The sequence below is a fragment of the Lepidochelys olivacea genome (assembly GCF_965140295.1).
Source record: "Lepidochelys olivacea isolate rLepOli2 genome assembly, chromosome: 5".
Lineage (NCBI taxonomy): Eukaryota > Metazoa > Chordata > Testudines > Cheloniidae > Lepidochelys > Lepidochelys olivacea.
The window spans coordinates 35,534,515-35,559,055 of record NC_140415.1 but is presented as its reverse complement, the minus strand read 5'-3'; the positions used below and the strand labels follow the sequence as shown (position 1 = coordinate 35,559,055).

The 24,541-nt window shown below is 44.3% G+C and overlaps 1 protein-coding gene across 2 annotated transcripts in view; it reads left to right on the top strand.

The window, feature by feature from the left end:
- Nucleotides 1-298: 298 nt before the first annotated feature.
- The window catches only part of PLPP1 (phospholipid phosphatase 1), a 137,114-nt gene continuing 112,871 nt past the window's right edge, over nt 299-24,541 (top strand). Inside the window, exon 1 of one of the 2 annotated variants that reach the window (XM_084629349.1) lies at nt 299-599. In XM_084629349.1, the coding sequence (XP_084485475.1) occupies nt 542-599 (58 nt within the window). In that variant the 5' untranslated portion in view covers nt 299-541. The remainder of the gene's footprint in view (nt 600-24,541) is intronic. The other variant, XM_084629348.1, reaches the window with a different exon arrangement.

Here is a 24,541-nt window from a genome sequence, read left to right as displayed (position 1 = left end):
AGCTCGGGCAGTACCCTCACCCCAGGCTCTCTGGGGCCTGGCCCAGCTGGGCGGTCGCCGAGGCGCGGGCAGCACGCGCTCGCGCCCCCACCGCACGGCGGGAACGGAGGGCTCACAGCCAACTCCCGCCGTCTCTCCTGGCCGCCAGGGGGCGGGGCTGCCGCGGAAGGTGAGGGCGGCTCCCTGCCAGGGGGCGGGCCATGAATCTCGGTCGCCGGGGCGGGGACACGTAGCGCGCTGCGGAGCGAGGCGATTGGCCGGCCGTTGCGCGGTGCCGGAGTGGAACGTCTGCACAGGGGCGGCCGCACGCGCGCCGCAGCCCGACCCGGGACCGCCCCTTCCTTAAAGCCGCAGCCCGAGTGGGAGCCGCAGTGGCGGCATTAGCAGCGGCGAGTGCCAGGCGCCGTTGGCTGCAACGCTTCGCCCCGGGGCGCTGACTGGATGCGGCAGAGCCCCTCCCGCTAGCCCCAGGCACCGAGCCCCGCCGGAGCCCGCGCCCCTCGCAGCGCAGCAGCCTTCGCCGGCGCCCCGGGCTGGCAGGATGTTTGACAAGGCGCGGCTGCCCTTCGTGTTCCTGGATGTAGTCTGCGTGGTGCTGGGTACGTCCCCGGCCGCTTCGGTGCCTCGCTCTGCCTCGCTTGCTGTCCCCCGGGCTGCGCGGGGCTTGGCACCCTCCCTGCCGCGGTGTGGGGTGCGCGGCTGGCTGCAGCAGGGCTCCGCTCGGCTCGCGGTGCGGGCCACACGCTAATCACGGGCTGTCTGTCCTCCCCTGGGAAGGAGGCTGCTCCAGCTGCCAGCACAGGGGCAGCCTTCTCCGGCGAACTGCTTCCGCTGCTCTCCCGTCCCCTTTCCTCCCTTCACCGCCCGCTGTCTTCTTCTCCCTCCTCCCCAGAGCGACTGGGCGCCTCTCGCCCTCCCTTCCCCTTCACCTGGAGAAACCTGGTCGCTGTGACTGCCCCAAATCAGGAGGATCAGCAGCTGGCTAACGCAGTTAATGGCTCTAAACCAGAAGCCCGTACTGTATATAGACCCGCCGCGGTTCGTTACCAGCCGAAGTGAAGCATTGGAGGGGGTTGTCCTGGCAGTCGGTTCCACCTGAAAGCAGATTACTTGGGCTATTTTTCTGTAGGTTTTTGAGGTTCACTACGATTTTGTTCCTTTCTTTGCCTAGGTATGTTAATGTAGTTGACCAGCTTGAGACAGTGGTGATGAATAGGAAATGAGCGTTTATTTCTAGAAGGCTAAACCTTACTAATTTTGTCTTGTGTAATGTGATGCAAATCTACTCTCTCAACCTCTTCCAGGTCTCTAACCTTTTTCAGGTTTTTATTTTCCATCTGCTTTGTCAGTCAATGAGTAGCAAACCTATTCTTGTTACAGCTCAGGGAACTTCTGTATTTCCTAGGCTGTGTCATTTGGAGAGTTGTTTTTCCTTTTCTCCTTGGTTTAGGTAGCCCACTTTCTTCTGCAGAAAAATCAACAAGAGGGCTAGTTGGAAAATGTGTTTTGTTCTTTGTTTTTGTGACATGAAGGATGGTACATGGTAATAATGATGCAGCAGATGAAATATACAATAAACCCTGATCAAACAAATTCCTGATGATTGACAACAACCAGATGCTCTAATGTTCTCCACTCTCTAACCCTAGGCACTTGTAAAGGTAACCCCCAATTTACATAGCTAGTAATGGGAAAGCTACTTTTTAGTAAAAGCTGATACAAGTAAATGGATGGAATTCTACATATAACTCGTAATCTCAGCAGCATGCTGGTGGTGATGTAGCATCTTCTTCCATAAGCAGATGTCAGTATTGGACTTGGTGGAGACTAATAGGAATGTTTAAGGGTTTACAAGTTCTTTCACTACAACTTAGTAATGTCTACTGTCTAGCATGCCGCTGCCCCATTAAAACTGTTAACAGCATTTAGTGTGACTTCCCTGGCATTAGTATCCATCTTTCAATAATAGTGCAGTTTCACTGTCGGTATAAATGGTATAAAGGCTAATCGACGGTTTTAGTGTCATGTCATCAAAACCTTGCCATACTGCTGCGAGGATTACATGTCTGGTCTTTGGGCTGTAGGTGAAAACATCCTTCAGTTGATCCAAAAGACAAATCTCCTCTCCCCCCCCCCCCATGGACCTTAAAAAGGAAGCATAGATGTGATCTTGCTGAAGAATCAATTTCATTTTAACAAAAATAATAAATACAGTGGAATATTTAATGTCAATTTGGAACAACCGTCCTTTCATCATTTATATCTAGATCTGCATCTAATGATCACTCACTTTAAAAAACAAAACAAAAGTACAGATGTATGCACTGAAGACATTTCCAAAATGGCCTCAAGCATGTAACCATCTCATCAGTGTATACAGTGATATACTGCCAAAGTGGTTGAGTCAGATTATAATTTGGTCCTGACTGGCCAATTTGGAACTGTAACATTCCCTACCTGCAGCCAGAGGGGACTCGAAGGAATGAAGTACTGTCTATCTTTAAAAAAAAAAAACAACAAAAAAACAAAAAACAAAAAAACCACAAAAACACCCACAAAAATTAAATTAAATTCTATTCTGAAATGCTCCATTAGTCATCATAATACATCAACATCAATAGGACACTACTGGAAAGCAGATTTGGCTCCATGTAGCCAAATGGCTGCAAGTTGTGATCAGTTACAAAATTTAGCAGAATATTTTTAACAGCCTCGCTATATTAAATTTGATACCTTTTTTGTGGTCTTTCAAGCAGTTAAGTCTTAATTTTATATTGGAATTTTTAAATGCCTTTTTAATGGGTCAAGTATTTAGCATTACACTTACATTTTAAATTCAAGACAGAGTAAAATTTTCTTTAATTTAAAATATGTAAAATATATAAGCACTCACAGCAAGTTTAAAATTAAGGGAAAGTGACCAAAAAAATTACATGAACCTTAAATTTTCAATGATGGGTACTATTAAAATCTGAGCCTGTTTCTCTGACCTCCCCTTAGATAGATGGATAGATGTCTGTCAGTTCAAACTTAACGTAGACTAAAAGTTCTGTTTTAGCCGCCTTCTCCTCCCCAATATCTCTCTCCTTGATCACTGTGGACAGTGCTACCATTCTGCCTGTTACTCAGGCCTGGGCTTCCTCTCTGACTCAGACATCTTTCTAGGCTCTCTCACCGAGGTTATATCAAAGTCTTGCAGATATTTGTGCATAACTTCCCTAAAATATGGCCATTTGAATATATCCACATAGCTAAACCTCTCATCTAGGCTTTCCTCACATTGATTACTGCAGTGTCTCTTTCTCTGGCTTTGGTTAAATCAATTTTCTGTGCTCATTTCCATTCAGAATGTTGCTGCAAAGATCATTTTCCTACCCTGTTATTTTGACTCTGTCATTCTTCTCCTTAAGAAAAGGAGTACTTGTGGCACCTTAGAGACTAACCAATTTATTTGAGCATAAGCTTTTGTGAATGCATCCGATGAAGGGAGCTTATGCTCAAATAAATTGGTTAGTCTCTAAGGTGCCACAAGTACTCCTTTTTCTTTTTGCGAATACAGACTAACACGGCTGCTACTCTGAAACCATTCTTCTCTTTGAATCCCTCCACTGGCTCACCTTTTGATAAAAACAGATTTAAAATTTTTATTAAAGCTAAAGTTAAAAAAATTATGTAATACATAAGTTGAGAAAAGAGTGTCTGTACATCTGAGTATAGTGCTTAGATTATTCACAAATACAGTGTTTGTTTTTAAGTCATATGATACATAGAGTACATAATCAGCAATAACCCAAATTTAGGTGAATACATTTAAGAATACAGTTTAGATATTAGCATCCAAGTATTTGGGTACATCACTCATGAGAAGCTGTACAGAGATTTGGTTGTGGAAAGCAAAATATATCAATGAGTGGAGATTGTCCCTCAGTAATTGAGAACTAGGGTAGGTTGTCCATTTAAGGAATACAATCTGTCAGGGAAGTCTCAGTTACTTTCCTTACTGTGCTTGCTTCTCATCGCATCAAACATAAGCTACTTGTCTTCATTTTCAAGGTCCTTCACATTCTAGCCTCACCTTACCTATTTTCTCTCTCATTCAATATCTAATCAAAAGGTTGGCATGTACCTCTGGCTCACAGCATCATCACCTTCATGCTTTCTCCCATGCTGCCCCTCATGTTTGGGAGAAGCTTCTTGTAAACATCTTCAAAACTAACTCATTATTTTCTTTCAAAATGCTCCTTAAAATTCTCCTTTGCCATGAAGCCTACAGAAAACTTGACAACAGCTAGGCTGTCAATGTGCTAACACAATAGCCTAATCCAGCTGACCAATGCTGTCTCATTTTGTTTCCTTGTACTTCTCCCCCATCTGTCTGCATGCATCAGTTTTACTTGGACTGTAAGCTCTTTGGGGTAGGCACTGTCTTTGTTCTGTGCGCAGTAGTTGGCACTGAGGTTCCTAGGCAATACTAATTATTATTAATCAAATGAGCTCCTGTGTGGCCCATGAATGAGAAAAGAACACACTTGGGTGCCTTCCTGAATTGGAGTCTCTTCTACAAACACATCTTCCTTAGCTTAAGCTAGTTAACAAGATTGGGGGGTGGGGGAAATGTGGCCAGTGTGTCACATGAAGAGAGTTGTTCCACACCTGCAGGCTTAAATGCATTGACAAAACCTGACAGATGAGGTGGACGGCGTGATATCTTTTATTGGATTGACTTCTGTTTGCATGAAAGCTTGTATCTCTCACCTATACAGAGCTCTTCTTCAGGTCATCTCTAATTTGTTCAGACATGTGGGCTGTACTATTTGTAAAATTAGGGAATGGCTTAGTATATACAAGAAGGGTGCAGGACATGAATAGACTTTGGTGCTAGAAGGTCTGTTGTGAGTGAGTCCCTGGGAAGAGCACCTGATTTTAGTTCAGTGTATTATGGAGACTGTGGCTTTAGCTCCAGGTCTTCATGAAAGATATTTACACTTCTGAGGGAAAACTCCTGTCTGATATGAAATGCTTCTAGTTCTCCAAACATCCTTGAGTCTCACTCTGTGCTACTCAAATGATCTGTGTGCCTGTGGGACTAAAGAGATCCATAGGTCCCTACTGGAGATTGAGCTTAATATTTCATGAATGTGACAACTGAGGAGTGTCTGATATAGCAGGGGAAACCTTCCTTAGCAGTGTAATTCAAAACACTTCTAGCTTGATAGATCAGCCAGAATCTGGGACCAACCTCAAATTTTGATATGCTATCATGAAAACGGTTGTTACTCTATTTGGGGGCGGGAGGGGGTCTGCTAAGATTTTCATATATAAACTTTCTTTCTTTTTGGAGTCTTCTACAAAATGATTAGATTAGAATTTCACTGTATCTTGAGCGAGTGTCTTTTTTCCTGTAGTGTTTTCTATACTGGTCTGCAAGACAGTTGGCAATAGCCTGTTTTCAAGGTGATTGTGCTGTATATTTCTGTTTACTGTGAAATATTTTTTTCTACCCTAGAAAAAACAGGTGGTCTGAACTACAGACTACCTCCTCTTCCTGCACAGTCAAGAATACCCCTTTTTTTAATGGAGAAATGTGTGTATAGGTTGTCAAGGTATCTTGCAGTTGAGCCCTCACTTATATATTATTTAGATTACAATAGAGGAACACAATGACTACGAGATAGTAAGATGCAGTCCTTGCACCAAAGAATATACAGTCTAATACAAAAAAGACAGAGTGAAAATGCAACACCCTTACAAGTAACACTGGGTGCCAAAGTCACATAGAAACTGATTTTCTAATTAGACAAACTTGTATTAATTACAGGGCTTCTTATTTCCTGACTCATGTCTTCCTTGAAGACCGTAGTTATTTGCACTCTGGGCCCACAGGTAAAAAAACATGACATTTGCCTACAAGATGTGCTGACTTCTTACTGAGGAAGGTGAACAAATTGAGCAGTTTAAGGGCTTTGATTTTTTTTGGTTGTTCAATCTGTTACTTAACCCATACAGAATAAACTATTGACTTCACAGTTGTGGGGTAGAAATCCCTGGCTGTAAGTACAATAAATCTGTAAACTATGAGGAAATAGAATTTTTTTCTTCTTCCTGTTGATGACGAATTGACACTACTGATGTCTTAACATTGTTGATGAAACACCTGTGACGCTGTTAGATGTATACTCTTCTAACTAGATAAAAAGAAAAGGAGTCTGTATTCACAAAAGGTACTGACATAGCTGCTACTCTGAAATCTAACTATATATTTAACTTCCTCCTTAAATGATAGGTAATCGTCAACCTTTGTAAATAACTTTTCTTGAATTGTGTAGTGTACATGGAAAAAGATGAGTTTCTTTTATAGCGCAGATCATCTTGTCCACCTCTCATAAAGCTGGTGCAGTGTGGCTGAAGCAATAACATACAAATATCACTTAGTCATTGTTGATTAACTGGGGGGGCGGGGGGAGAAAGCTCTTGTCTTCCAAAGAGAACACGACTGACTATAATTATGCTTTTGTGTTTAAATTTAGTAAATACTTCAGATAAGGTAAGAGAATGACTTTCTGTTAGATTTAAATCGGTTTCATTTTTAAGATATTAAAAGTGATGGATGGAATTGTGAAACTTGCAGAAGAGTATTGGATCACATAGAGCATTGTGTTATAATTTGTATGGAACAAATGTGGACCAGTATCTCTCTTCACCTCTGGGTGGGGCAGAGGTGGGAAACTATGGCCCACGGGCCCCTCCTGCCTAGTCCTGGAGTTCCCGGCTGGGGAGGCTGGCCCCTGGCCCCTCCCCTGCTGTCTCCCCTCCCCCGCAGCCACGCCGCTGCATGGGCAGCACTCTGGGCAGCAGGGTTGCACGCTCCTGCCGAGCAGAGTGGCAGTGTGTCTGGCTCTGGCTGGGCGGCGTTGTTGCCAGACATGCTGTTCTGAACGGTACGGTAAGGCGGTTGGGGCCAGGGGGTTGGATAAGAGGTGGGGGGTCCCGGGGGGGGGCAGTCAGGAGACAGGGAGCAGGGGGCAGTTGGATGGGGCAGAGATTCTGTGGGGGGTGGTAGATAGGCATAGGTCCTGGGGGGCCTGTCAGGGAGCAGGGGGGTTGGATAGGGCGTGGGATCTGGGGGGGTGGATAGGGGCAGGGGGTCCCAGGAGGGGGTGGTGAGGGGACAAGGAGCAGGGGGGGTTGGATGGGGCAAGGGTTCTGAGGGGGGCAGCCAGGGGGCAGGAGGTGGGGGGCCAGGCTGTTGGGGAGGCACAGCCTTCCCTACCTGGTCCTCTATACAGTTTTGCCACCCTATTGTGGCCCTCAGGGCAAAAAGTTTGCCCACCCCTGCCCTAGACACTTTCTACTATCCCAAGCATTGCATTCTGTCTACACTGCTATTTTTAGCAGCATAGTGTCCTGCTGCTCCTGTGCTGCTGGAGCCTTTCCCTTCTGCAGAAAGACTCCCCCAGTGCGAGGGGAGGGTCTGGAAATGGGGAGGTTGTAGGGAAAGGCTCCAGCAGCTCCCTGCTGCTGGAGCCCTTCCCTGCTGTAGAGAGAGGCTCCAGTAGCAGCAAGCTGCTGCTCTATTTTTGTTTTTGTTTTTTGTTTCTTGCCCTGCTCTGTCTCCTCCCTCACTACTGAAGTATTTCACTGATGTGTAGCTACACGAGGGGTGTGCAAACTTTTTGGCCCGAGGGCCACATCTGGGAATAGAAATTGTATGACGGGCCATGAATGCTCACAAAATTGGGGTTGAGGTGTGGGAGGGGGTGAGGAGTCTGGTTGGGGGTGCAGGCTTTGGGGTGTAGCAAGAAATGAGGAGTTTAGGGTGCAGGGGGAGCTTTGGGCTGGGGTGGAGGTATGGGGTGCTGGGGGTGAGGGGTTTGGGATGCTCTGGGCTGGGATCGAGGGGTTTGGAGGGTGGGAAAGGGATCAGGGCTGGGGCAGGGGGTTGGGGTGCGGGAGGAGGCTCGGGGTGGAGATTCTGGGCAGCGCTTACCTCAAGCAGCTCCCAGAAACAGTGGCATGTCCCTTCTCCACCTCCTACACTCTACACACTGCCCTGTGCCTACGCACCGCCCCTGCAGCTCCCATTGGCCATGGATCCTGGCCAATGGGAGCCGTAGGGGCAGCGTGGGGCAGGGGCAGCATGCAAAGCAGAGCCCCCTGGCTGCCCCTATGCACAGGTGCTAGAGGGGGGCCATGCAGCTTCTTCCGGGAGCTGCGTAGAGTGGCCCCCGACCCTGCTTCCTGGCTGGAGCACGGCAAGCCTCAGACTCTGCTCCCCAGCAGGAGTTTGAGGGCCAGATTAAAACGGCTGACGGGCCGAATCCGGCTTGCGGGCTGTAGTTTGCCCACCCGTGAGCTACATGCTGCAGTGTGGACACGGTTGTGGCATGTAACTACACATGCCTTACATGCAGCTGCCAGTGTGTGTATCGTAGATATAGCCTCAATGAAGGCAAAGCTTAAATGACAGTTGAGGTGTCAGTGCTGATCAAACAATGCCTATTTCTGTGTGGTTTTGCAGTTCCTGAGTACTGTAGTTCACCAGCCTTGCCACCTCTACATTGACTTCTTGTGACTCACAGACATAGTGTTGGTACCACTTCCAACTTTCTCATCATGTGGATGTTAAACTTCTAGAATACAAATTGTTGTTGAACCTTCACAGAATCAGCTGAAAGTGTCTTCAAATTAGCTACAGCGCACGTGAGAGAAACACTCTCTTCTAAGATCTTCTGAGAGTACAGGTGTCTGACCAAAACAGCAAGGCTTTTTCCTAACCCTGTTTTTGTTTTTCCTAATCCCGGAATGTTTTTACTGCCAAGAACAGCACCCAAAAAACTCCGTTCACTTTGTACAATGTCACGTGATTCACCCAATGCAGAAGCTATCACTTCTGCCATATTAGGAAGCAAAAATCCAGAGTTAGTCTTAATCTAGCATTTACTAGTTAGTAGCCATTGTCTTAAGCCACTGGTCTGGCTCGTTTGTTTTAGATGGAAGCAACTGGGTTTTAGTAGCTGCAGTTCAAACTGTATTCAGTGTATTTGCTATACTTGTTTACCTGCAGGGAAAACTTCTTTTCTCTGCACTACCTATATTTTAGGGTAGTTCTCCATATTCCCCATGGCTCCTGATGGATTAAATTTTAAAATTTTATCATTCTGTCCTTGGAACAATGTATGAAGATGCAGGTGAACAGTTCAATTGATCGGTAAACATATTACCTATATTAGGTGGTTGCAGGGGGGAGGGGAAGGATGGAGATCAAATAAGATAGTCAAAGGAAAGTAAAAGAGGTTCTCTTACACAATCAGTTACAGAGCAACTGACTAAGGAGACCCTTTACATTGGGCAAACAACATGGAGGGTTTTCGCTGCCCTCCCCCAGCCCCCCAAGCACATGACTGTTGGCAGCACTTATGGGTGGAGGTGGGAAGAATGTCTTCAGGTTTAGTTCAGCTGGACCAAATATGTGAAACCAGCTATCAAAAGTGTGTGACTGGAAGAACACAATATATAGTTACAAAAGTCTGAAAATTCCCTACTAGCCACAAAGGATTGTTAAGTTCACAAAAGCCTCAATAAAAAGTAATCAATTAGCAGGGTATGTTAGAATTCTAGACTCTACTTATGGAAGTCAGAGATGGTAAAGACCCGTAAGTACAAGCAGTCCATCCTCTTGATCTGCCAGTGTGGTTTGTTCCCTTCTATATGGTCTTGAGTGCTCCATCCAACCTGCTTTTAATTGTCCCTTTTTTTTAAAAAAAGGGGGGGCTTCCCCCTCTTTGCTGGGAGTCTGCTTCAATAAAGTAAGTTTGGGCCTCATCCAAAGCCTGTTGAAGTCAGTGGAAAATACTGACTTCAGTAGACTTTTAAACAGTAATTGTCTGGATGTCAGGCGTCAGTGTAAGATTAAAAGAGAACTCCCAGTTTTTCCAATTCTGTACAGTCTATTTAGAACCTGTCGTGAAGCACAGAAACCCTAATAAAAACTTTTTCACCATCACCTGTCCTACTCCTGCTGACATCAATGGCAAATCTCCTGCTTGACTTCAGAGGGAGCAAGACTGGGCCCTGTGAGATTAACATGAAGATATCACAGTGGTGCTGTGGGAGAGAAACCGGACTCTCTTAAAATATACTTTAGCTTCTTGGGATACATTGTTACATGACCACAGCATTGCAACTACTATGTATTAACTGATGTGTGGCTGCAGTTCTAACCACAGAATAAACTTGCAGCATAAAACCAAAACATAACTGCAAGGATCCTGAACGGGGGGAGATGTTTGTAAATTGTAATAAGAGGATATAGTAACCCTCTATAGCAGGGGTGGGCAAACTATGGCCTGGGGGCTGCATCTGGCCCTGTAGATGTTTTAATCCGGCCCTCGAGCTCCTGCCAGGGAGCGAGGTCAGGGGCTTGCCCCACTCCCTGCATGCTGTGACTCTGCACGACTCCTGGAAGCAGCAGCATGTCTCCCCTCCGGCTCCTACTCTTAGGGGCAGCCAGGGGGCTCTGCATGCTGCCGCCACCGCAAGCACTGCCCTCATAGCTCCCATTGGCCGGGAACCATGGCCAATGGGAGCTCCGGGGGCAGTGCACAGAGCTGCCTGGCCACATGTCTGCATAGGAGCCAGAGGAGGGACATGCCACTGCTTCCAGGAGCTGCTTGAGGTAAGTGTTGTGTGGAACCTGTGCCCTGACCCCCTCCTGTGCCCCTACCCCAGCCCTGATCCCCCTCCTGCTTTCTGAACCCCTCAGTCCCAGCCTGGAGGACCCTCCTGTACCTCAGAGCCCTCATCCCTAGCCTCACCCCAGAGCTCACACTCCCAGCCAGAGCTCTTACACCCTCCTGCAGCCAGCCCCCAATTTTGTGAGCATTCATGGTCTGCCATACAATTTCCATATCCAGATGTGGCCCTTGGGCCAAAAAGTTTGCTTACCCCTGCCCTATGGGATATTACTTTTGTGCCCTTTTTTTAGGGCGGTGAAGGCTGGCTCTTTGAGCGAGGTTTTATTGTTCTGTCTGTCTGTCATCTTCTTTTTGGTCTAACTTTTGACAGTTAATGATCTAAAACAGGAAACACCCTTAAGGATTTGGGGCATGCTTATACTCCCAGTGTCTGCATATGTTCTTAGTGATAGGGGTGTGTGTGTGTGTAACTGTGCTCAGGTATCACTTCAGAAACACTTATGCAGGCCTAGTGCGGAAACTGGCCCCTTTTCATTGTGGCTATGCTGTTTCCTCCTACTGCAGACTTACTCATGGGAGACCTAGCCATTCTTCCAGGATGACAGGGAATGAGCTCACCATTTGATTATAACTGCTTTCCAACCTGAATGCTGAATTACTTTATTACCATTGCTTGGGTTCCACTCTGGTTAACTTCTCTAATATTTATCTGAAAACTAGTTAAATGCTGTCCCTTGTATTTAATTTTTTTTAAATATTAAACTTTTGAGCTGCGTAAGTCATTGAAGAGATTAGCCTTTGAAATCAAGATACTTTAAAAAATGACCTACAAAAGATGTAGAAAAATTAAGTTTTGTGCCCCTTGTGCTGCTTTATCATATAGATAGTCGTCGTCTTCTTGACATAGAAAAATCAGCAAAGGTTTGTTCTTTGGTAGTTTTTCTTGAAGCTGTTCTGTGGGCCTCCAACATTCACTGTACCCCTCCAGTTAAGCTGTAAGAGTTTAATGTCAGTTCTTTAACTGACATCCTTTCTACCAAGTGACAGCAGGTACTGGGATCAAATGGATATTAATTTAAAATGTTTTAGGCAGGCTGAGTAAAAATGTTTCCCCTTCTTTTTTTCTTTAGCTTAGCTTTCAGCCTCCTGTGATATCATTTCATGAGGTTCCCCAGTTACCACAGAATCATATAAAAAAAGACCTGATTATGTTTCCTTTTTTCTAGTTAAAATTAATCTTTCAGACTTCTTACATATACAGAAGCACCCACAAAATAGGCAGTAGTCCACTTCTTCTTCCATCCTCCCCATTACACACATTATTTGCTTTCACCATTACAGGTCTTTCTGTGACCTGTATTAAAATCAGAATTTCGTTCAGACTCAGGACTCCGTCACCTCTTATTCTCTTCTTAGATCTGTGGTCACATCAGCTTTGGAAATGGAACTTTCTTCCCAAAGGGAAAGTTCTTAATTACAGACACCTAAAATATATGGCAAGGCAGTTGTTGATCTGTATATAGCTAATGGTTCTATTATAATCTTCAACAGGGCAGATAATACCTCTACACACACGAAATATTGTGGTGTCTAAGCACTTACTTCCCTAGATCACCTAGCTTCCTTCTTACTCATACAGATACAAGCTGAGAAAAGTTAGATAAGAGATGTATCTGAGCGTATCGTAGAATCATTTTGTGTACTCAAATGTGACAGTGTTACATAAAAGGCTTATTACTTTTAAACTTACTCTGAACAAACTTGTCCGGATTCAAAAGTAGAAATATTTTTTTCAAAAACACATACTATGTTTAATTACTTAAACTGCGTTTTAATGCACATTTATTTTCAAACAGTGTAATAATGACAGTTTAAAGACACTACTGGTGTGCTCTGGAAACAGTTATAAGTTATGAAAACTCCAGTTTGCCAAGAGAAGGCCTGGCCCTGATTATTAAAATAGTTCTCTTATTCATATTCTGATGCATGCTATTGTGATACAGTATGGAAAAATGGCATGGTCTTAGGGAATGTGTAGTGTGTTATGGAAAACCTGGAGTTTCTCTAACACTGCCATCATATAACCTGGATCTGTTAAGAACCTTGTTCGTTTAAGTAGAACACTGCTGTGTTACATTCTTACTAAGCTGCTCAGGAAAGGAGAACCTTTGCATCTTTCCATAGTTAAAAATCAGTCATGTGTACAGAGTTCGTGGTCATTGACTTTGAAATTACTTTCAGCAGTTGCAGTCTAATGTATACTAGCTTGGGGTGGGGAAATGTTCAAACCATGTAACCTGACAAGCTTTGAATAAAACCTGAATCACTAGATTAATTTTACACACAGACTTTTAAACAGAAAATCTGATTGTAGCTGCAGAATTTTTCCACCTGTTTGACAGCCTGTTTCCTTTTTGGAAATAGGGACGGCTAGATATGAGTGGGCTGGACAGCTACAAAATCTGAAATGACAAGGTTGATTTCCTTTTTAATAAATTTTTTAAATTTTGAAGTGATCACGCTGGTGCAGCCAGATTCAATTTCACTGTATATTCCTACCTGTACTTCTGTGGTAAAATCAATTACTCTAATGTATGTGCTGAATATTTGCAGCAGAATGTACAGGTGGAGGTCAGTAGTGTTTACAGGTACTCAGCAACTCTGAAAATCAGGCCACTGACCTGTCACTGCCTCTGTTTTCTCTAAAAGAAAAAGAGTACTTGTGGCACCTTAGAGACTAACCAATTTATTTGAGCGTAAGCTTTCGTGAGCTGCAGCTCACTTCATTGCATCCGATGAAGTGAGCTGTAGCTCACGAAAGCTTACGCTCAAATAAATTGGTTAGTCTCTAAGGTGCCACAAGTACTCCTTTTCTTTTTGCGAATACAGACTAACACGGCTGTTACTCTGAAATCTGTTTTCAGATCTGAAAACAGTCTGTAAAACTCAAATTGTACTTGTTTGCATACTTAAAACAGGGGTGGTTAAGATTTAGCTCATGTTTATAAGGCACTTCAAAGATGTTATGTGTAATTTGTTTTTAAGTGGGGTGGCTAATGTAGATAATAATAAATGAGAATCTCGTATTTCATAGAGCTAACCTTAATTGGCAGTGAGATGATAAACGAGTCCTTACAATACATGATTTAAACAGAAATCCACCCCCCCTTCGCACCCCCAGCCCCAAGAATGTCTATGTACAGGCTCCTCCAAGCCAGAGGACAAATCCTTTCCCCTTCTCACTTCTGTGCTCCTGAGCAGCCACAGCCATCCTTATCCAGCAGGAATGGCACAGTAAATGACTTCCTCTTTGAGTTGCCATCAGTATCACACCAGGCTGGGCCAGTGGGGTGGCTATTAAAGAGCGTTGTGGTTCTTACTCTTCTTAATCTTATTCCTCCTCAGCCACCCAGCAAGTTATTAGCATGTTCTCACAAATAAAAAAAGTTGCAAACAGTACGAAAGGAACAGGAAGAAATGTTAGCTCAGTTTTATTATAGTTAGTATAGTTTTAATCAAATGTGTACCCTCTCTGTTTGCCAGAAGGCTTTTTAAAATTACAGTATCGGAACCATTAGGTTGATATAAACATGATAGTATTAAAAAATGCTTCAGCTAACAATCTTAGGCACTTACAGTCAGGGCAGGAAAGATCTACTAGCCAGGTATAAATATGAAAGACAAGGTAAAGGGAACCTGCCAGTGAGGTCCAGGGGCAGCCTTCTGGCAAGCAGCCCAGTTTTTTCTCCCTTTGCTCACTCCTCACTGCTGGGAATAGAGAGGGTGCATTGGTCTCCACCTTCTGTATCTGCCTCTGTTCAGCTACTAGGTGTTTTGACAAATTCTAAGCACCTCTCTCCCCCTTCTGTTTCAAGGAGCTTTGTCTCTTCTCTCTTCCAGTCATTGCAGAACCTCTAAGCAGTTCTGTCTGTCCTTTCTCTCTATTGGTCTATGCTTTGTGCCAGCCTCCTGGCTGCTCTGGGTAAGGGGGGGCAGGTAAGTGGGCTCTGCTACCTCTACTCCTCCAACTGTGTGGTGTTTTTGAGGTGGTCTTCCCTGAAGTGAATAGTCGCAGCACCTTTCTTGGTGGCAGCTGCCCACTGTCTTTCCTCAACAATGTGAATCTGACTTGACTTTGTTTCTTTGCTGGCCATAGGATTCTGATTAGCTGTTGCAAAACTCCCACTGTTTGCCAAATTGAATTTTTAATAGTCCTGGGCACTCTCTTCCCACAGAATCCATCCTTTCATTATCTTATAGGAATGTTTGTACAACACTTATATATTTGCATAGTTTATAGGGAAAACTCCATTTTCACTGTAGCTTGAATCCTGAGAACCTATATGCCATTATGTGCCAGCAATGCCCCTCTGCCATGTACATCGGCCAAACCGGACAGTCTCTACGTAAAAGAATAAATGGACACAAATCAGATGTCAAGAATTATAACATTCATAAACCAGTCGGAGAACACTTCAATCTCTCTGGTCACTTGATTACAGACCTAAAAGTCTCAATATTACAACAAAAAAAACTTCAAAAACAGACTCCAACGAGAGACTGCTGAATTGGAATTAATTTGCAAACTGGACACCATTAACGTAGGCTTGAATAAAGACTAGGAGTGAATGTGTCATTACACAAAGTAAAACTATTTCCCCATGTTTATTCCCCCCCCCCCCCCCCGTTCCTCACACGTTCTTGTCAACTGCTGGAAATGGCCCATCTTGATTATCACTACAAAAGGTGGTGTTCTCACCTGCTCCTAATAGCTCACCTTAACTGATCACTGTCACTATAGTAAAAAGAAAAGGAGGACTTGTGGCACCTTAGAGACTAACCAATTTATTAGAGCATAAGCTTTCGTGAGCTACAGCTCACTTCCTCAGATGCATATCGTGGAAACTGCAGCAGGCTTTACATATACACAGAGAATATGAAACAATACCTACTCCCACCCCACTGTCCTGCTGGTAATAGCTTATCTAAAGTGATCATCAGGTGGGCCATTTCCAGCACAAATCCAGGTTTTCTCACCCTCCACCCCCCCCCCCCCACAAATTCACTCTCCTGCTGGTGATAGCCCATCCAAAGTGACAACTCTTTACACAATGTGCATGACAATCAAGTTGGGCTATTTCCTGCACAAATCCAGGTTCTCACATCCCCCCCACCCCCATACACACACAAACTCACTCTCCTGCTGGTAATAGCTCATCCAAACTGACCACTCTTCAAGTTTAAATCCAAGTTAAACCAGAACATCTGGGGGGGGGGGTAGGAAAAAACAAGAGGAAACAGGCTACCTTGCATAATGACTTAGCCACTCCCAGTCTCTATTTAAGCCTAAATTAATAGTATCCAATTTGCAAATGAATTCCAATTCAGCAGTTTCTCACTGGAGTCTGGATTTGAAGTTTTTTTGTTTTAAGATAGCGACCTTCATGTCTGTGATTGCGTGACGGGAGAGATTGAAGTGTTCTCCGACTGGTTTATGAATGTTATAATTCTTGACATCTGATTTGTGTCCAAGTGATGCTGTCACTTGATGCTTGTGTCATCAAGTGATGCTTGTGTCATCATCACTTGATGCTTGTGTCATCAAGTGATGCTGCTTTTCCACAATTTCAGCCCGTGCACGTCGGCGGAAGCACTCTATGTAGAAGTCCAGTCTGCTGTTTCGACCTTCAGGAGGAGTCCACCTAGAATCCCTCTTTCTGTAGTGTTGGTAGGGAGAACTCTGTGGATTAGTATGCTCTTCAGAGGTATTTTGGAAATATTCCTTGAGTCGGAGACGTCGAAAATAGGATTCTAGGTCACCACAGAACTGTATCATGTTCGTGGGGGTGGAGGGGCAGAAGGAGAGGCCCCGAGATAGAACAGCTGCTTCTGCTGGGCTGAGAGTATAGTTGGATAGGTTAACAATATTGCTAGGTGGGTTGAGGAAACCATTGCTGTGGCCCCTTGTAGCATGTAGTAGTTTAGAAAGTTTAGTGTCCTTTTTCTTTTGTAGAGAAGCAAAGTGTGCGTTGTAAATGGCTTGTCTAGTTTTAATAAAATCCAGCCACGAGGAAGCTTGTGTGGAAGGTTGGTTTTTTATGAGAGTGCTTCCGCCGACGTGCACGGGCTGAAATTGTGGAAAAGCAGCATCACTTGCCCCATAACCTCAGCCATGCGGAACGCAATGCCATCCACAGCCTCAGAAACAACTCTGACATCATAATCAAAAAGGCTGATAAAGGAGGTGCTGTTGTCGTCATGAATAGGTCGGAATATGAACAAGAGGCTGCTCGGCAGCTCTCCAACACGAGTTTCTACAAGCCATTACCCTCTGATCCCACTGAGAGTTACCAAAAGCAACTACAGCATTTGCTCAAGAAACTTGCTGAAAAAGCACAAGATCAAATCCGCACAGACACACCCCTGGAACCCCGACCTGGGATATTCTATCTACTACCCAAGATCCATAAACCTGGAAATCCTGGGCGCCCCATCATCTCAGGCATTGGCACCCTGACAGCAGGATTGTCTGGCTATGTAGACTCCCTCCTCAGGCCCTACGCTACCAGCACTCCCAGCTACCTTCGAGACACCACTGACTTCCTGAGGAAACTTCAATCCATCGGTGATCTTCCTGATAACACCACCCTGGCCACTATGGATGTAGAAGCCCTCTACACCAACATTCATAGAATCATAGAATATCAGGGTTGGAAGGGACCCCAGAAGGTCATCTAGTCCAACCCCCTGCTCAAAGCAGGACCAATTCCCAGTTAAATCATCCCAGCCAGGGCTTTGTCAAGCCTGACCTTAAAAACCTCTAAGGAAGGAGATTCTACCACCTCCCTAGGTAACGCATTCCAGTGTTTGACCACCCTCCTAGTGAAAAAGTTTTTCCTAATATCCAATCTAAACCTCCCCCACTGCAACTTGAGACCATTACTCCTCGTTCTGTCATCTGCTACCATTGAGAACAGTCTAGAGCCATCCTCTTTGGAACCCCCTTTCAGGTAGTTGAAAGCAGCTATCAAATCCCCCCTCATTCTTCTCTTCTGCAGGCTAAACAATCCCAGCTCCCTCAGCCTCTCCTCATAACTCATGTCTTCCAGTCCCCTAATCATTTTTGTTGCCCTTCGCTGGACTCTCTCCAATTTATCCACATCCTTCTTGAAGTGTGGGGCCCAAAACTGGACACAGTACTCCAGATGAGGCCTCACCAATGTCGAATAGAGGGGAACGATCACGTCCCTCGATCTGCTCGCTATGCCCCTACTTATACATCCCAAAATGCCATTGGCCTTCTTGGCAACAAGGGCACACTGCTGACTCATATCCAGCTTCTCGTCCACTGTCACCCCTAGGTCCTTTTCCGCAGAACTGCTGCCTAGCCATTCGGTCCCTAGTCTGTAGCTGTGCATTGGGTTGTTCCGTCCTAAGTGCAGGACCCTGCACTTATCCTTATTGAACCTCATCAGATTCCTTTTGGCCCAATCTTCCAATTGGTCTAGGTCCTTCTGTATCCTATCCCTCCCCTCCAGCGTATCTACCACTCCTCCCAGTTTAGTATCATCCGCAAATTTGCTGAGAGTGCAATCCACACCATCCTCCAGATCATTTATGAAGATATTGAATAAAACCGGCCCCAGGACCGACCCTTGGGGCACTCCACTTGATACCGGCTGCCAACTAGACATGGAGCCATTGATCACTACCCGTTGAGCCCGACAATCTAGCCAGCTTTCTACCCACCTTAACTTGCTGACAAGAATACTATGGGAGACCGTGTCAAAAGCTTTGCTAAAGTCAAGAAACAATACATCCACTGCTTTCCCTTCATCCACAGAACCAGTAATCTCATCATTGAAGGCGATTAGATTAGTCAGGCATGACCTTCCCTTGGTGAATCCATGCTGGCTGTTCCTGATCACTTTCCTCTCATGCAAGTGCTTCAGGATTGATTCTTTGAGGACCTGCTCCATGATTTTTCCAGGGACTGAGGTGAGGCTGACTGGCCTGTAGTTCCCAGGATCTTCCTTCCACACAAAGATGGACTACAAGCCATCAAGAACACTATCCCCGATAATGTCACGGCTAACCTGGTAGCTGAACTTTGTGACTTCGTCCTTACCCATAACTACTTCACATTTGGGGACAATGTATACCTTCAGATCAGCGGCACTGCTATGGGTACCCGCATGGCCCCACAGTATGCCAACATTTTTATGGCTGATTTAGAACAACGCTTCCTCAGCTCTCGTCCCCTAAAGCCCCTACTCTACTTGCGCTATATTGATGACATCTTCATCATCTGGACCCATGGAAAAGAAGCCCTTGAGGAATTCCACCATGATTTCAACAATTTCCATCCCACCACCAACCTCAGCCTGGTCCAGTCCACACAAGAGATCCGCTTCCTGGACACTACAGTGCTAATAAACAATGGTCACATAAACACCACCCTATACCGGAAACCTACTGACTGCTATTCCTACCTGCATGCCTCCAGCTTTCACCCTGACCACACCACACAATCCATCGTCTACAGCCAAGCTCTGCGATACAACCGCATTTGCTCCAACCCCTCAGACAGAGACAAACACCTACAAGATCTCTGTCAAGCTTTCTTACAACTACAATACCCACCTGCAGAAGTAAAGAAACAGATTGATAGAGCCAGAAGAGTTCCCAGAAGTTACCTACTACAGGACAGGCCTAACAAAGAAAATAACAGAACGCCGCTAGCCGTCACCTTCAGCCCCCAACTAAAACCCCTCCAACGCATTATTAAGGATCTACAACCTATCCTAAAGGATCACCCAACACTCTCACAAATCTTGGGAGACAGGCCAGTCCTTGCCTACAGACAGCCCCGCAACCTGAAGCAAATACTCACCAACAACCACATACCACACAACAGAACCACTAACCCAGGAACTTATCCTTGCAACAAAGCCCGTTGCCAATTGTGCCCACATATCTATTCAGGGGACACCATCACAGGGCCTAATAACATCGGCCACACTATCAGAGGCTCATTCACCTGCACATCCACCAATGTGATATATGCCATCATGTGCCAGCAATGCCCCTCTGCCATATACATTGGTCAAACTGGACAGTCTCTACGTAAAAGAATAAATGGACACAAATCAGATGTCAAGAATTATAACATTCATAAACCAGTTGGAGAACACTTCAATCTCTCTGGTCACGCAATCACAGACATGAAGGTCGCTATCTTAAAACAAAAAAACTTCAAATCCAGACTCCAGCGAGAAACTGCTGAATTGGAATTCATTTGCAAATTGGATACTATTAATTTAGGCTTAAATAGAGACTGGGAGTGGCTAAGTCATTATGCAAGGTAGCCTGTTTCCTCTTGTTTTTTCCTACCCCCCCCCCCCAGATGTTCTGGTTTAACTTGGATTTAAACTTGAAGAGTGGTCAGTTTGGATGAGCTATTACCAGCAGGAGAGTGAGTTTGTGTGTGTATGGGGGTGGGGGGGATGTGAGAACCTGGATTTGTGCAGGAAATAGCCCAACTTGATTGTCATGCACATTGTGTAAAGAGTTGTCACTTTGGATGGGCTATCACCAGCAGGAGAGTGAATTTGTGGGGGGGGGGGTGGAGGGTGAGAAAACCTGGATTTGTGCTGGAAATGGCCCACCTGATGATCACTTTAGATAAGCTATTACCAGCAGGACAGTGGGGTGGGAGTAGGTATTGTTTCATATTCTCTGTGTATATGTAAAGCCTGCTGCAGTTTCCACGATATGCATCTGAGGAAGTGAGCTGTAGCTCACGAAAACTTATGCTCTAATAAATTGGTTAGTCTCTAAGGTGCCACAAGTACTCCTTTTCTTTTTGCGAATACAGACTAACACGGCTGTTACTCTGAAACCTGTCACTATAGTGTGCATGGTAACACCCATTGTTCCATGTTCTCTGTGTATAAAATTTTCCTACTGTATTTTCCACTGCATGCATCCGATGAAGTGGGCTGTAGCCCACAAAAGCTTATGCTCAAATAAATGTGTTAGGTTCTAAGGTGCCACGAGTACTCCTATTCTTTTTATGGTTATACAGTCTGTGATGGAATGTTTAGCTGAGTGCTGGGATAGGTCACAGTATAATTCTAGGAGTTAAGAATGTGACCTGTAAAAGCCCTAAGCTTTGCTAATGAATAGCATTCTGTTGGAGACACCTTGTATGAAGCGGTGTAACCTGCCTGAGTGATAGTGACATGATTTTTGTGAAGCAAGAATACCAGCACTCCAGCATAACTCTAGGAATTAGCATGTGTGGCATTTTTAGTTTGTCAAACAAGTTCTGACTACATTTAAAGACAAGTTGAAGGAAGATACGGGTGTAGATTTGACGAACTGGCAATCCACTTATATTACACAGACTGGATAAAAACAATGTTTTTTATATTAGGATTTTTAATACATAAACCTGTTTGAAATTATGGCAACCTCTGTTAAGGCCAAAACTTACTCTAATCTATTAATCACTTTGCTTAATTTTTTTGAATTTTTGAATTTGTATATGTTTACTGCCAACTTTTTAAAAAAGAAATTAAGACCAATAAACTTCTGGAAGCCACTGGCTAAGGACCTGGAACTAGTTTGTTGAAGTGCTAAAACAGCTTTTTTTTTTTTTTTAATTTTTTTTACAGTATTAGCCTTTTTGCAAGTGCAGAGAGAATATTTTCTTCATTTCAGTTTATTTAGCTAGTTTAGTCAATGATTCATTCATTCAAAGTTGAAAAACTAGAAAGTTTTGTCATCCTGTCTGTGAATAAAATATCCATGTGAGAGGATGAGATCTACTAATTCTAAGACTTTGAGAGGGTGACAAACAATCCAATTCCTGACTTGCTGATAATACTTGTATTGGTTAATAAATGACAAACGTGTTTTGATAAACTTTTTGATGCCTTTTTTTCTTATGTATCCAGCAGATTTAAGGTAGCCTTATTTAACTAATCAAAAGAAAACAACCAACTTTTAAAATGCTGTTTTTGTGCATTTTAATTCCCTCCCAAATAGAGCTAGAGACAAATCCCAAGTAAAAAAAATTAATCCTCTTTTAAATAGAAAATGATGAATAATGCATTTTTTTTTACATAGCAACACAAAAGCTAAGAATTGGAATAAATGTAGGGTAATCTATATCAGTGCTTGATAACTATGTATAGATATAGTGTATCCTCCTGGTTTTGAGGAAAGACGCATCAGACAGTTTTTAAAGTCTATACTTAGTTGCAAATAATAAACTAGGAAAAAAAAATCCTGTCACTGGGTGTGTGTCCCTCCCTCCCCCCCCCCCGCATGATGCTCTTAAAGAATTGGAACCGTTCCCCCTTATTGAGCAACAAAAATGCTCTTGAAATAGAAGAACGTTATATCTTATGTAGTAAAATCTAATTACAAAAGAAACCTTCAAATTTGTAAGCCTAATGAAGGGGTTGTGAAAAGAGCTGATTGGAAATCCTCCAGTAAAACTAAGTTTTGTTGGAAAATGCTGATTTGGTAGAACGAAATGTTTCAGGGAATCTTGTAGAGGTTCCACTAAACTTTTGTTGAAACACAGCAGGGTGCTCTGGCTCTGCTTCCCCCAGCTCCTGAGAAGTGAGGGGCAGAGTAGCTGAGTTCTCTAGCAGCTGGCTTGAAAGCACAAGTGAAATTGACAAAACCCCGAGGGCAGCTGGAAAACCATAAAATTTAGTGTTTTCTGCAGTGAAATCTTTCTTGAAATGTGAACATTTCCACTTTTGATGTCCTTGCTTTTCAGGATGAAACTTTCTCAAAAACACAAGTTTTTTGTGGAAAGGGTTTCCTCCTTTTTGGTCAGCTCTAGTTTTGAACACTGGTGGAGCCTAATGCTGTTTCCTGTCAAATAAAGTTCTTGTCTATGGGGAATACTATAGCATTTCAGCCAGCTATAACACATTTCTGAGTAAAAGCAGATTTTAATCCTAAATGGCAAATCACTATAGTTAATAAAACTATATTCTGGGTATCCCTTTGGTGAAGTCCCATATTCACTTCCGTGTCAGAATGACTTCCCAGAGACTCTCAGACAATCTTCCAGAGTTAATAGTCTTGTGGTATAAGAAGCTAATAGAGAGCTTTTTCCTGGACCTGATATCTGTTGCCTCTTCTGCTAGCTAGCTTGGAGGGGAGCAAAGGGTGAGTCATGGGGTTTAGGAGATAGTGTCAAAGAGAGGCTGGCTTCCAGCCTCACCTTCCGGTCACTAGCTGCCTTTCTCCACATTGCACAAAGGTAGGGTTGCCAGGTGTCCAGTTTTCAACCAGAACACGGTCAGAGTGGAAGCACCACTGACTGGGCTGTTAAGTCCGGTCGGCGTTGCAGTGGGGCTAAGGCAGGCTCCCTGCCTCCCTTGGCTCTGCACGACTCCTGGAAGCAGCAGCCTGTCCACCCTCCGGCTCCTAGGCATGGGCATAGCCAGGTGGCTCCGCACACTGTCCCCACCCCAAATGTCAGCTTCACAGCTCCCATTGGCCAGGAACCACAGCCAATGGGAGATGTGGGGGTGGTGCCTGCAGACAGGGCAGCGTGCAGAGCTGCCTGGCTGCGCCTCTGCATAGGAGCCGGGGGGGGGGGGTATGCTGCTGCTTCCAGGAGCTGTCTGAGGAAAGCGCTGCCGAGAGCTTGCATCCCCTCCCACGCTCCAACCACGTGCCCCAGCCCCGATTCCCCTCCTGCCCTCTGACCCCTTGATCCTAGCACCCTCCTACATCTCAAACCCTTCACCCCCAGCTGGAGCCCTAACACCCTTGCACCCCAACCCCATGCTCCAGCCCAGAGTCCCATTCTACACCCCACCCCAGAGCCTGCCAAATATTACTCTGACTTCTCATATTCAGGTTCCCCATTCCCAAGTTTTGTTAACTTACAATATTTCATTAGGTCCCTACAAAGTTTTCAGTTTTGAAGTTAAAATAAACTGTTTTAGTTTCTTCTTAAATTTAGGGGGCCTGTGCCATTTTTGGTTACAGCCAATTTCTTTTTTCTGTTAGACAAGAAGAGTAAGAGTTTCAGGAACATACTTTTGTGCTTAACTTTATGCTGTGGTGCTGTGAGTAGTGTGCATATGCATAACTTTATTTTTGGGAATAAAACAAGTGCACATGAGTGTATGACTGCGGCCCAGATATGAAACTTGTGTGCCTAAAACTACTTTTGTTTTGGGTTCAGTTAAACAAAGTGTGTGTGTGTGTGTGTGTGTCCAGAACATTCCCCTACAATGTTTGCAAGCCAAATACTATAGCGTGTCTAGTATGTGAGAACCAAGAAGTGAAATCAGTGATGGCTAAGACTGAAAGAGCTACAATAGTTTTCTGACTACTCAAACTGAGGAAAGGGGAGAGAGAAGGGTAAGTAACAGCATAATTAGAAGTAAGCTAGACTCTTAACATAGTCAATTTTAATATTGGCAACATGAGTAAGGAAATTTAGACTTAAAATCTGAGATTAAGTTCTTGCTGATGCCTCTTCAAAGATACAAGTGTCACCAAACCAAAAGAGTAACTCGTAGTTTTGTTTTTAAATAAAGTGAGGAGAACTTTTTTTTTCTTGAACTGTGACTGTTCTTAGAACAGTACAGTAATGCCTTTGTCCTTTACCCCCAGTTCAGGGTCCATTACGTAACTGCTATGACAGTAATAATCACTTTGGCTTATCTTATTGAAACTATGTTAAACAAAGTTAGTGCCTGTATTTAACTTTATATTCTGTCATAATCTCTCTAAAATAAGGAAGAACAATCAGTTAACAGAAGGTATATAATGCTGGGCTGCAATAAGAGACAGCTGCAGCC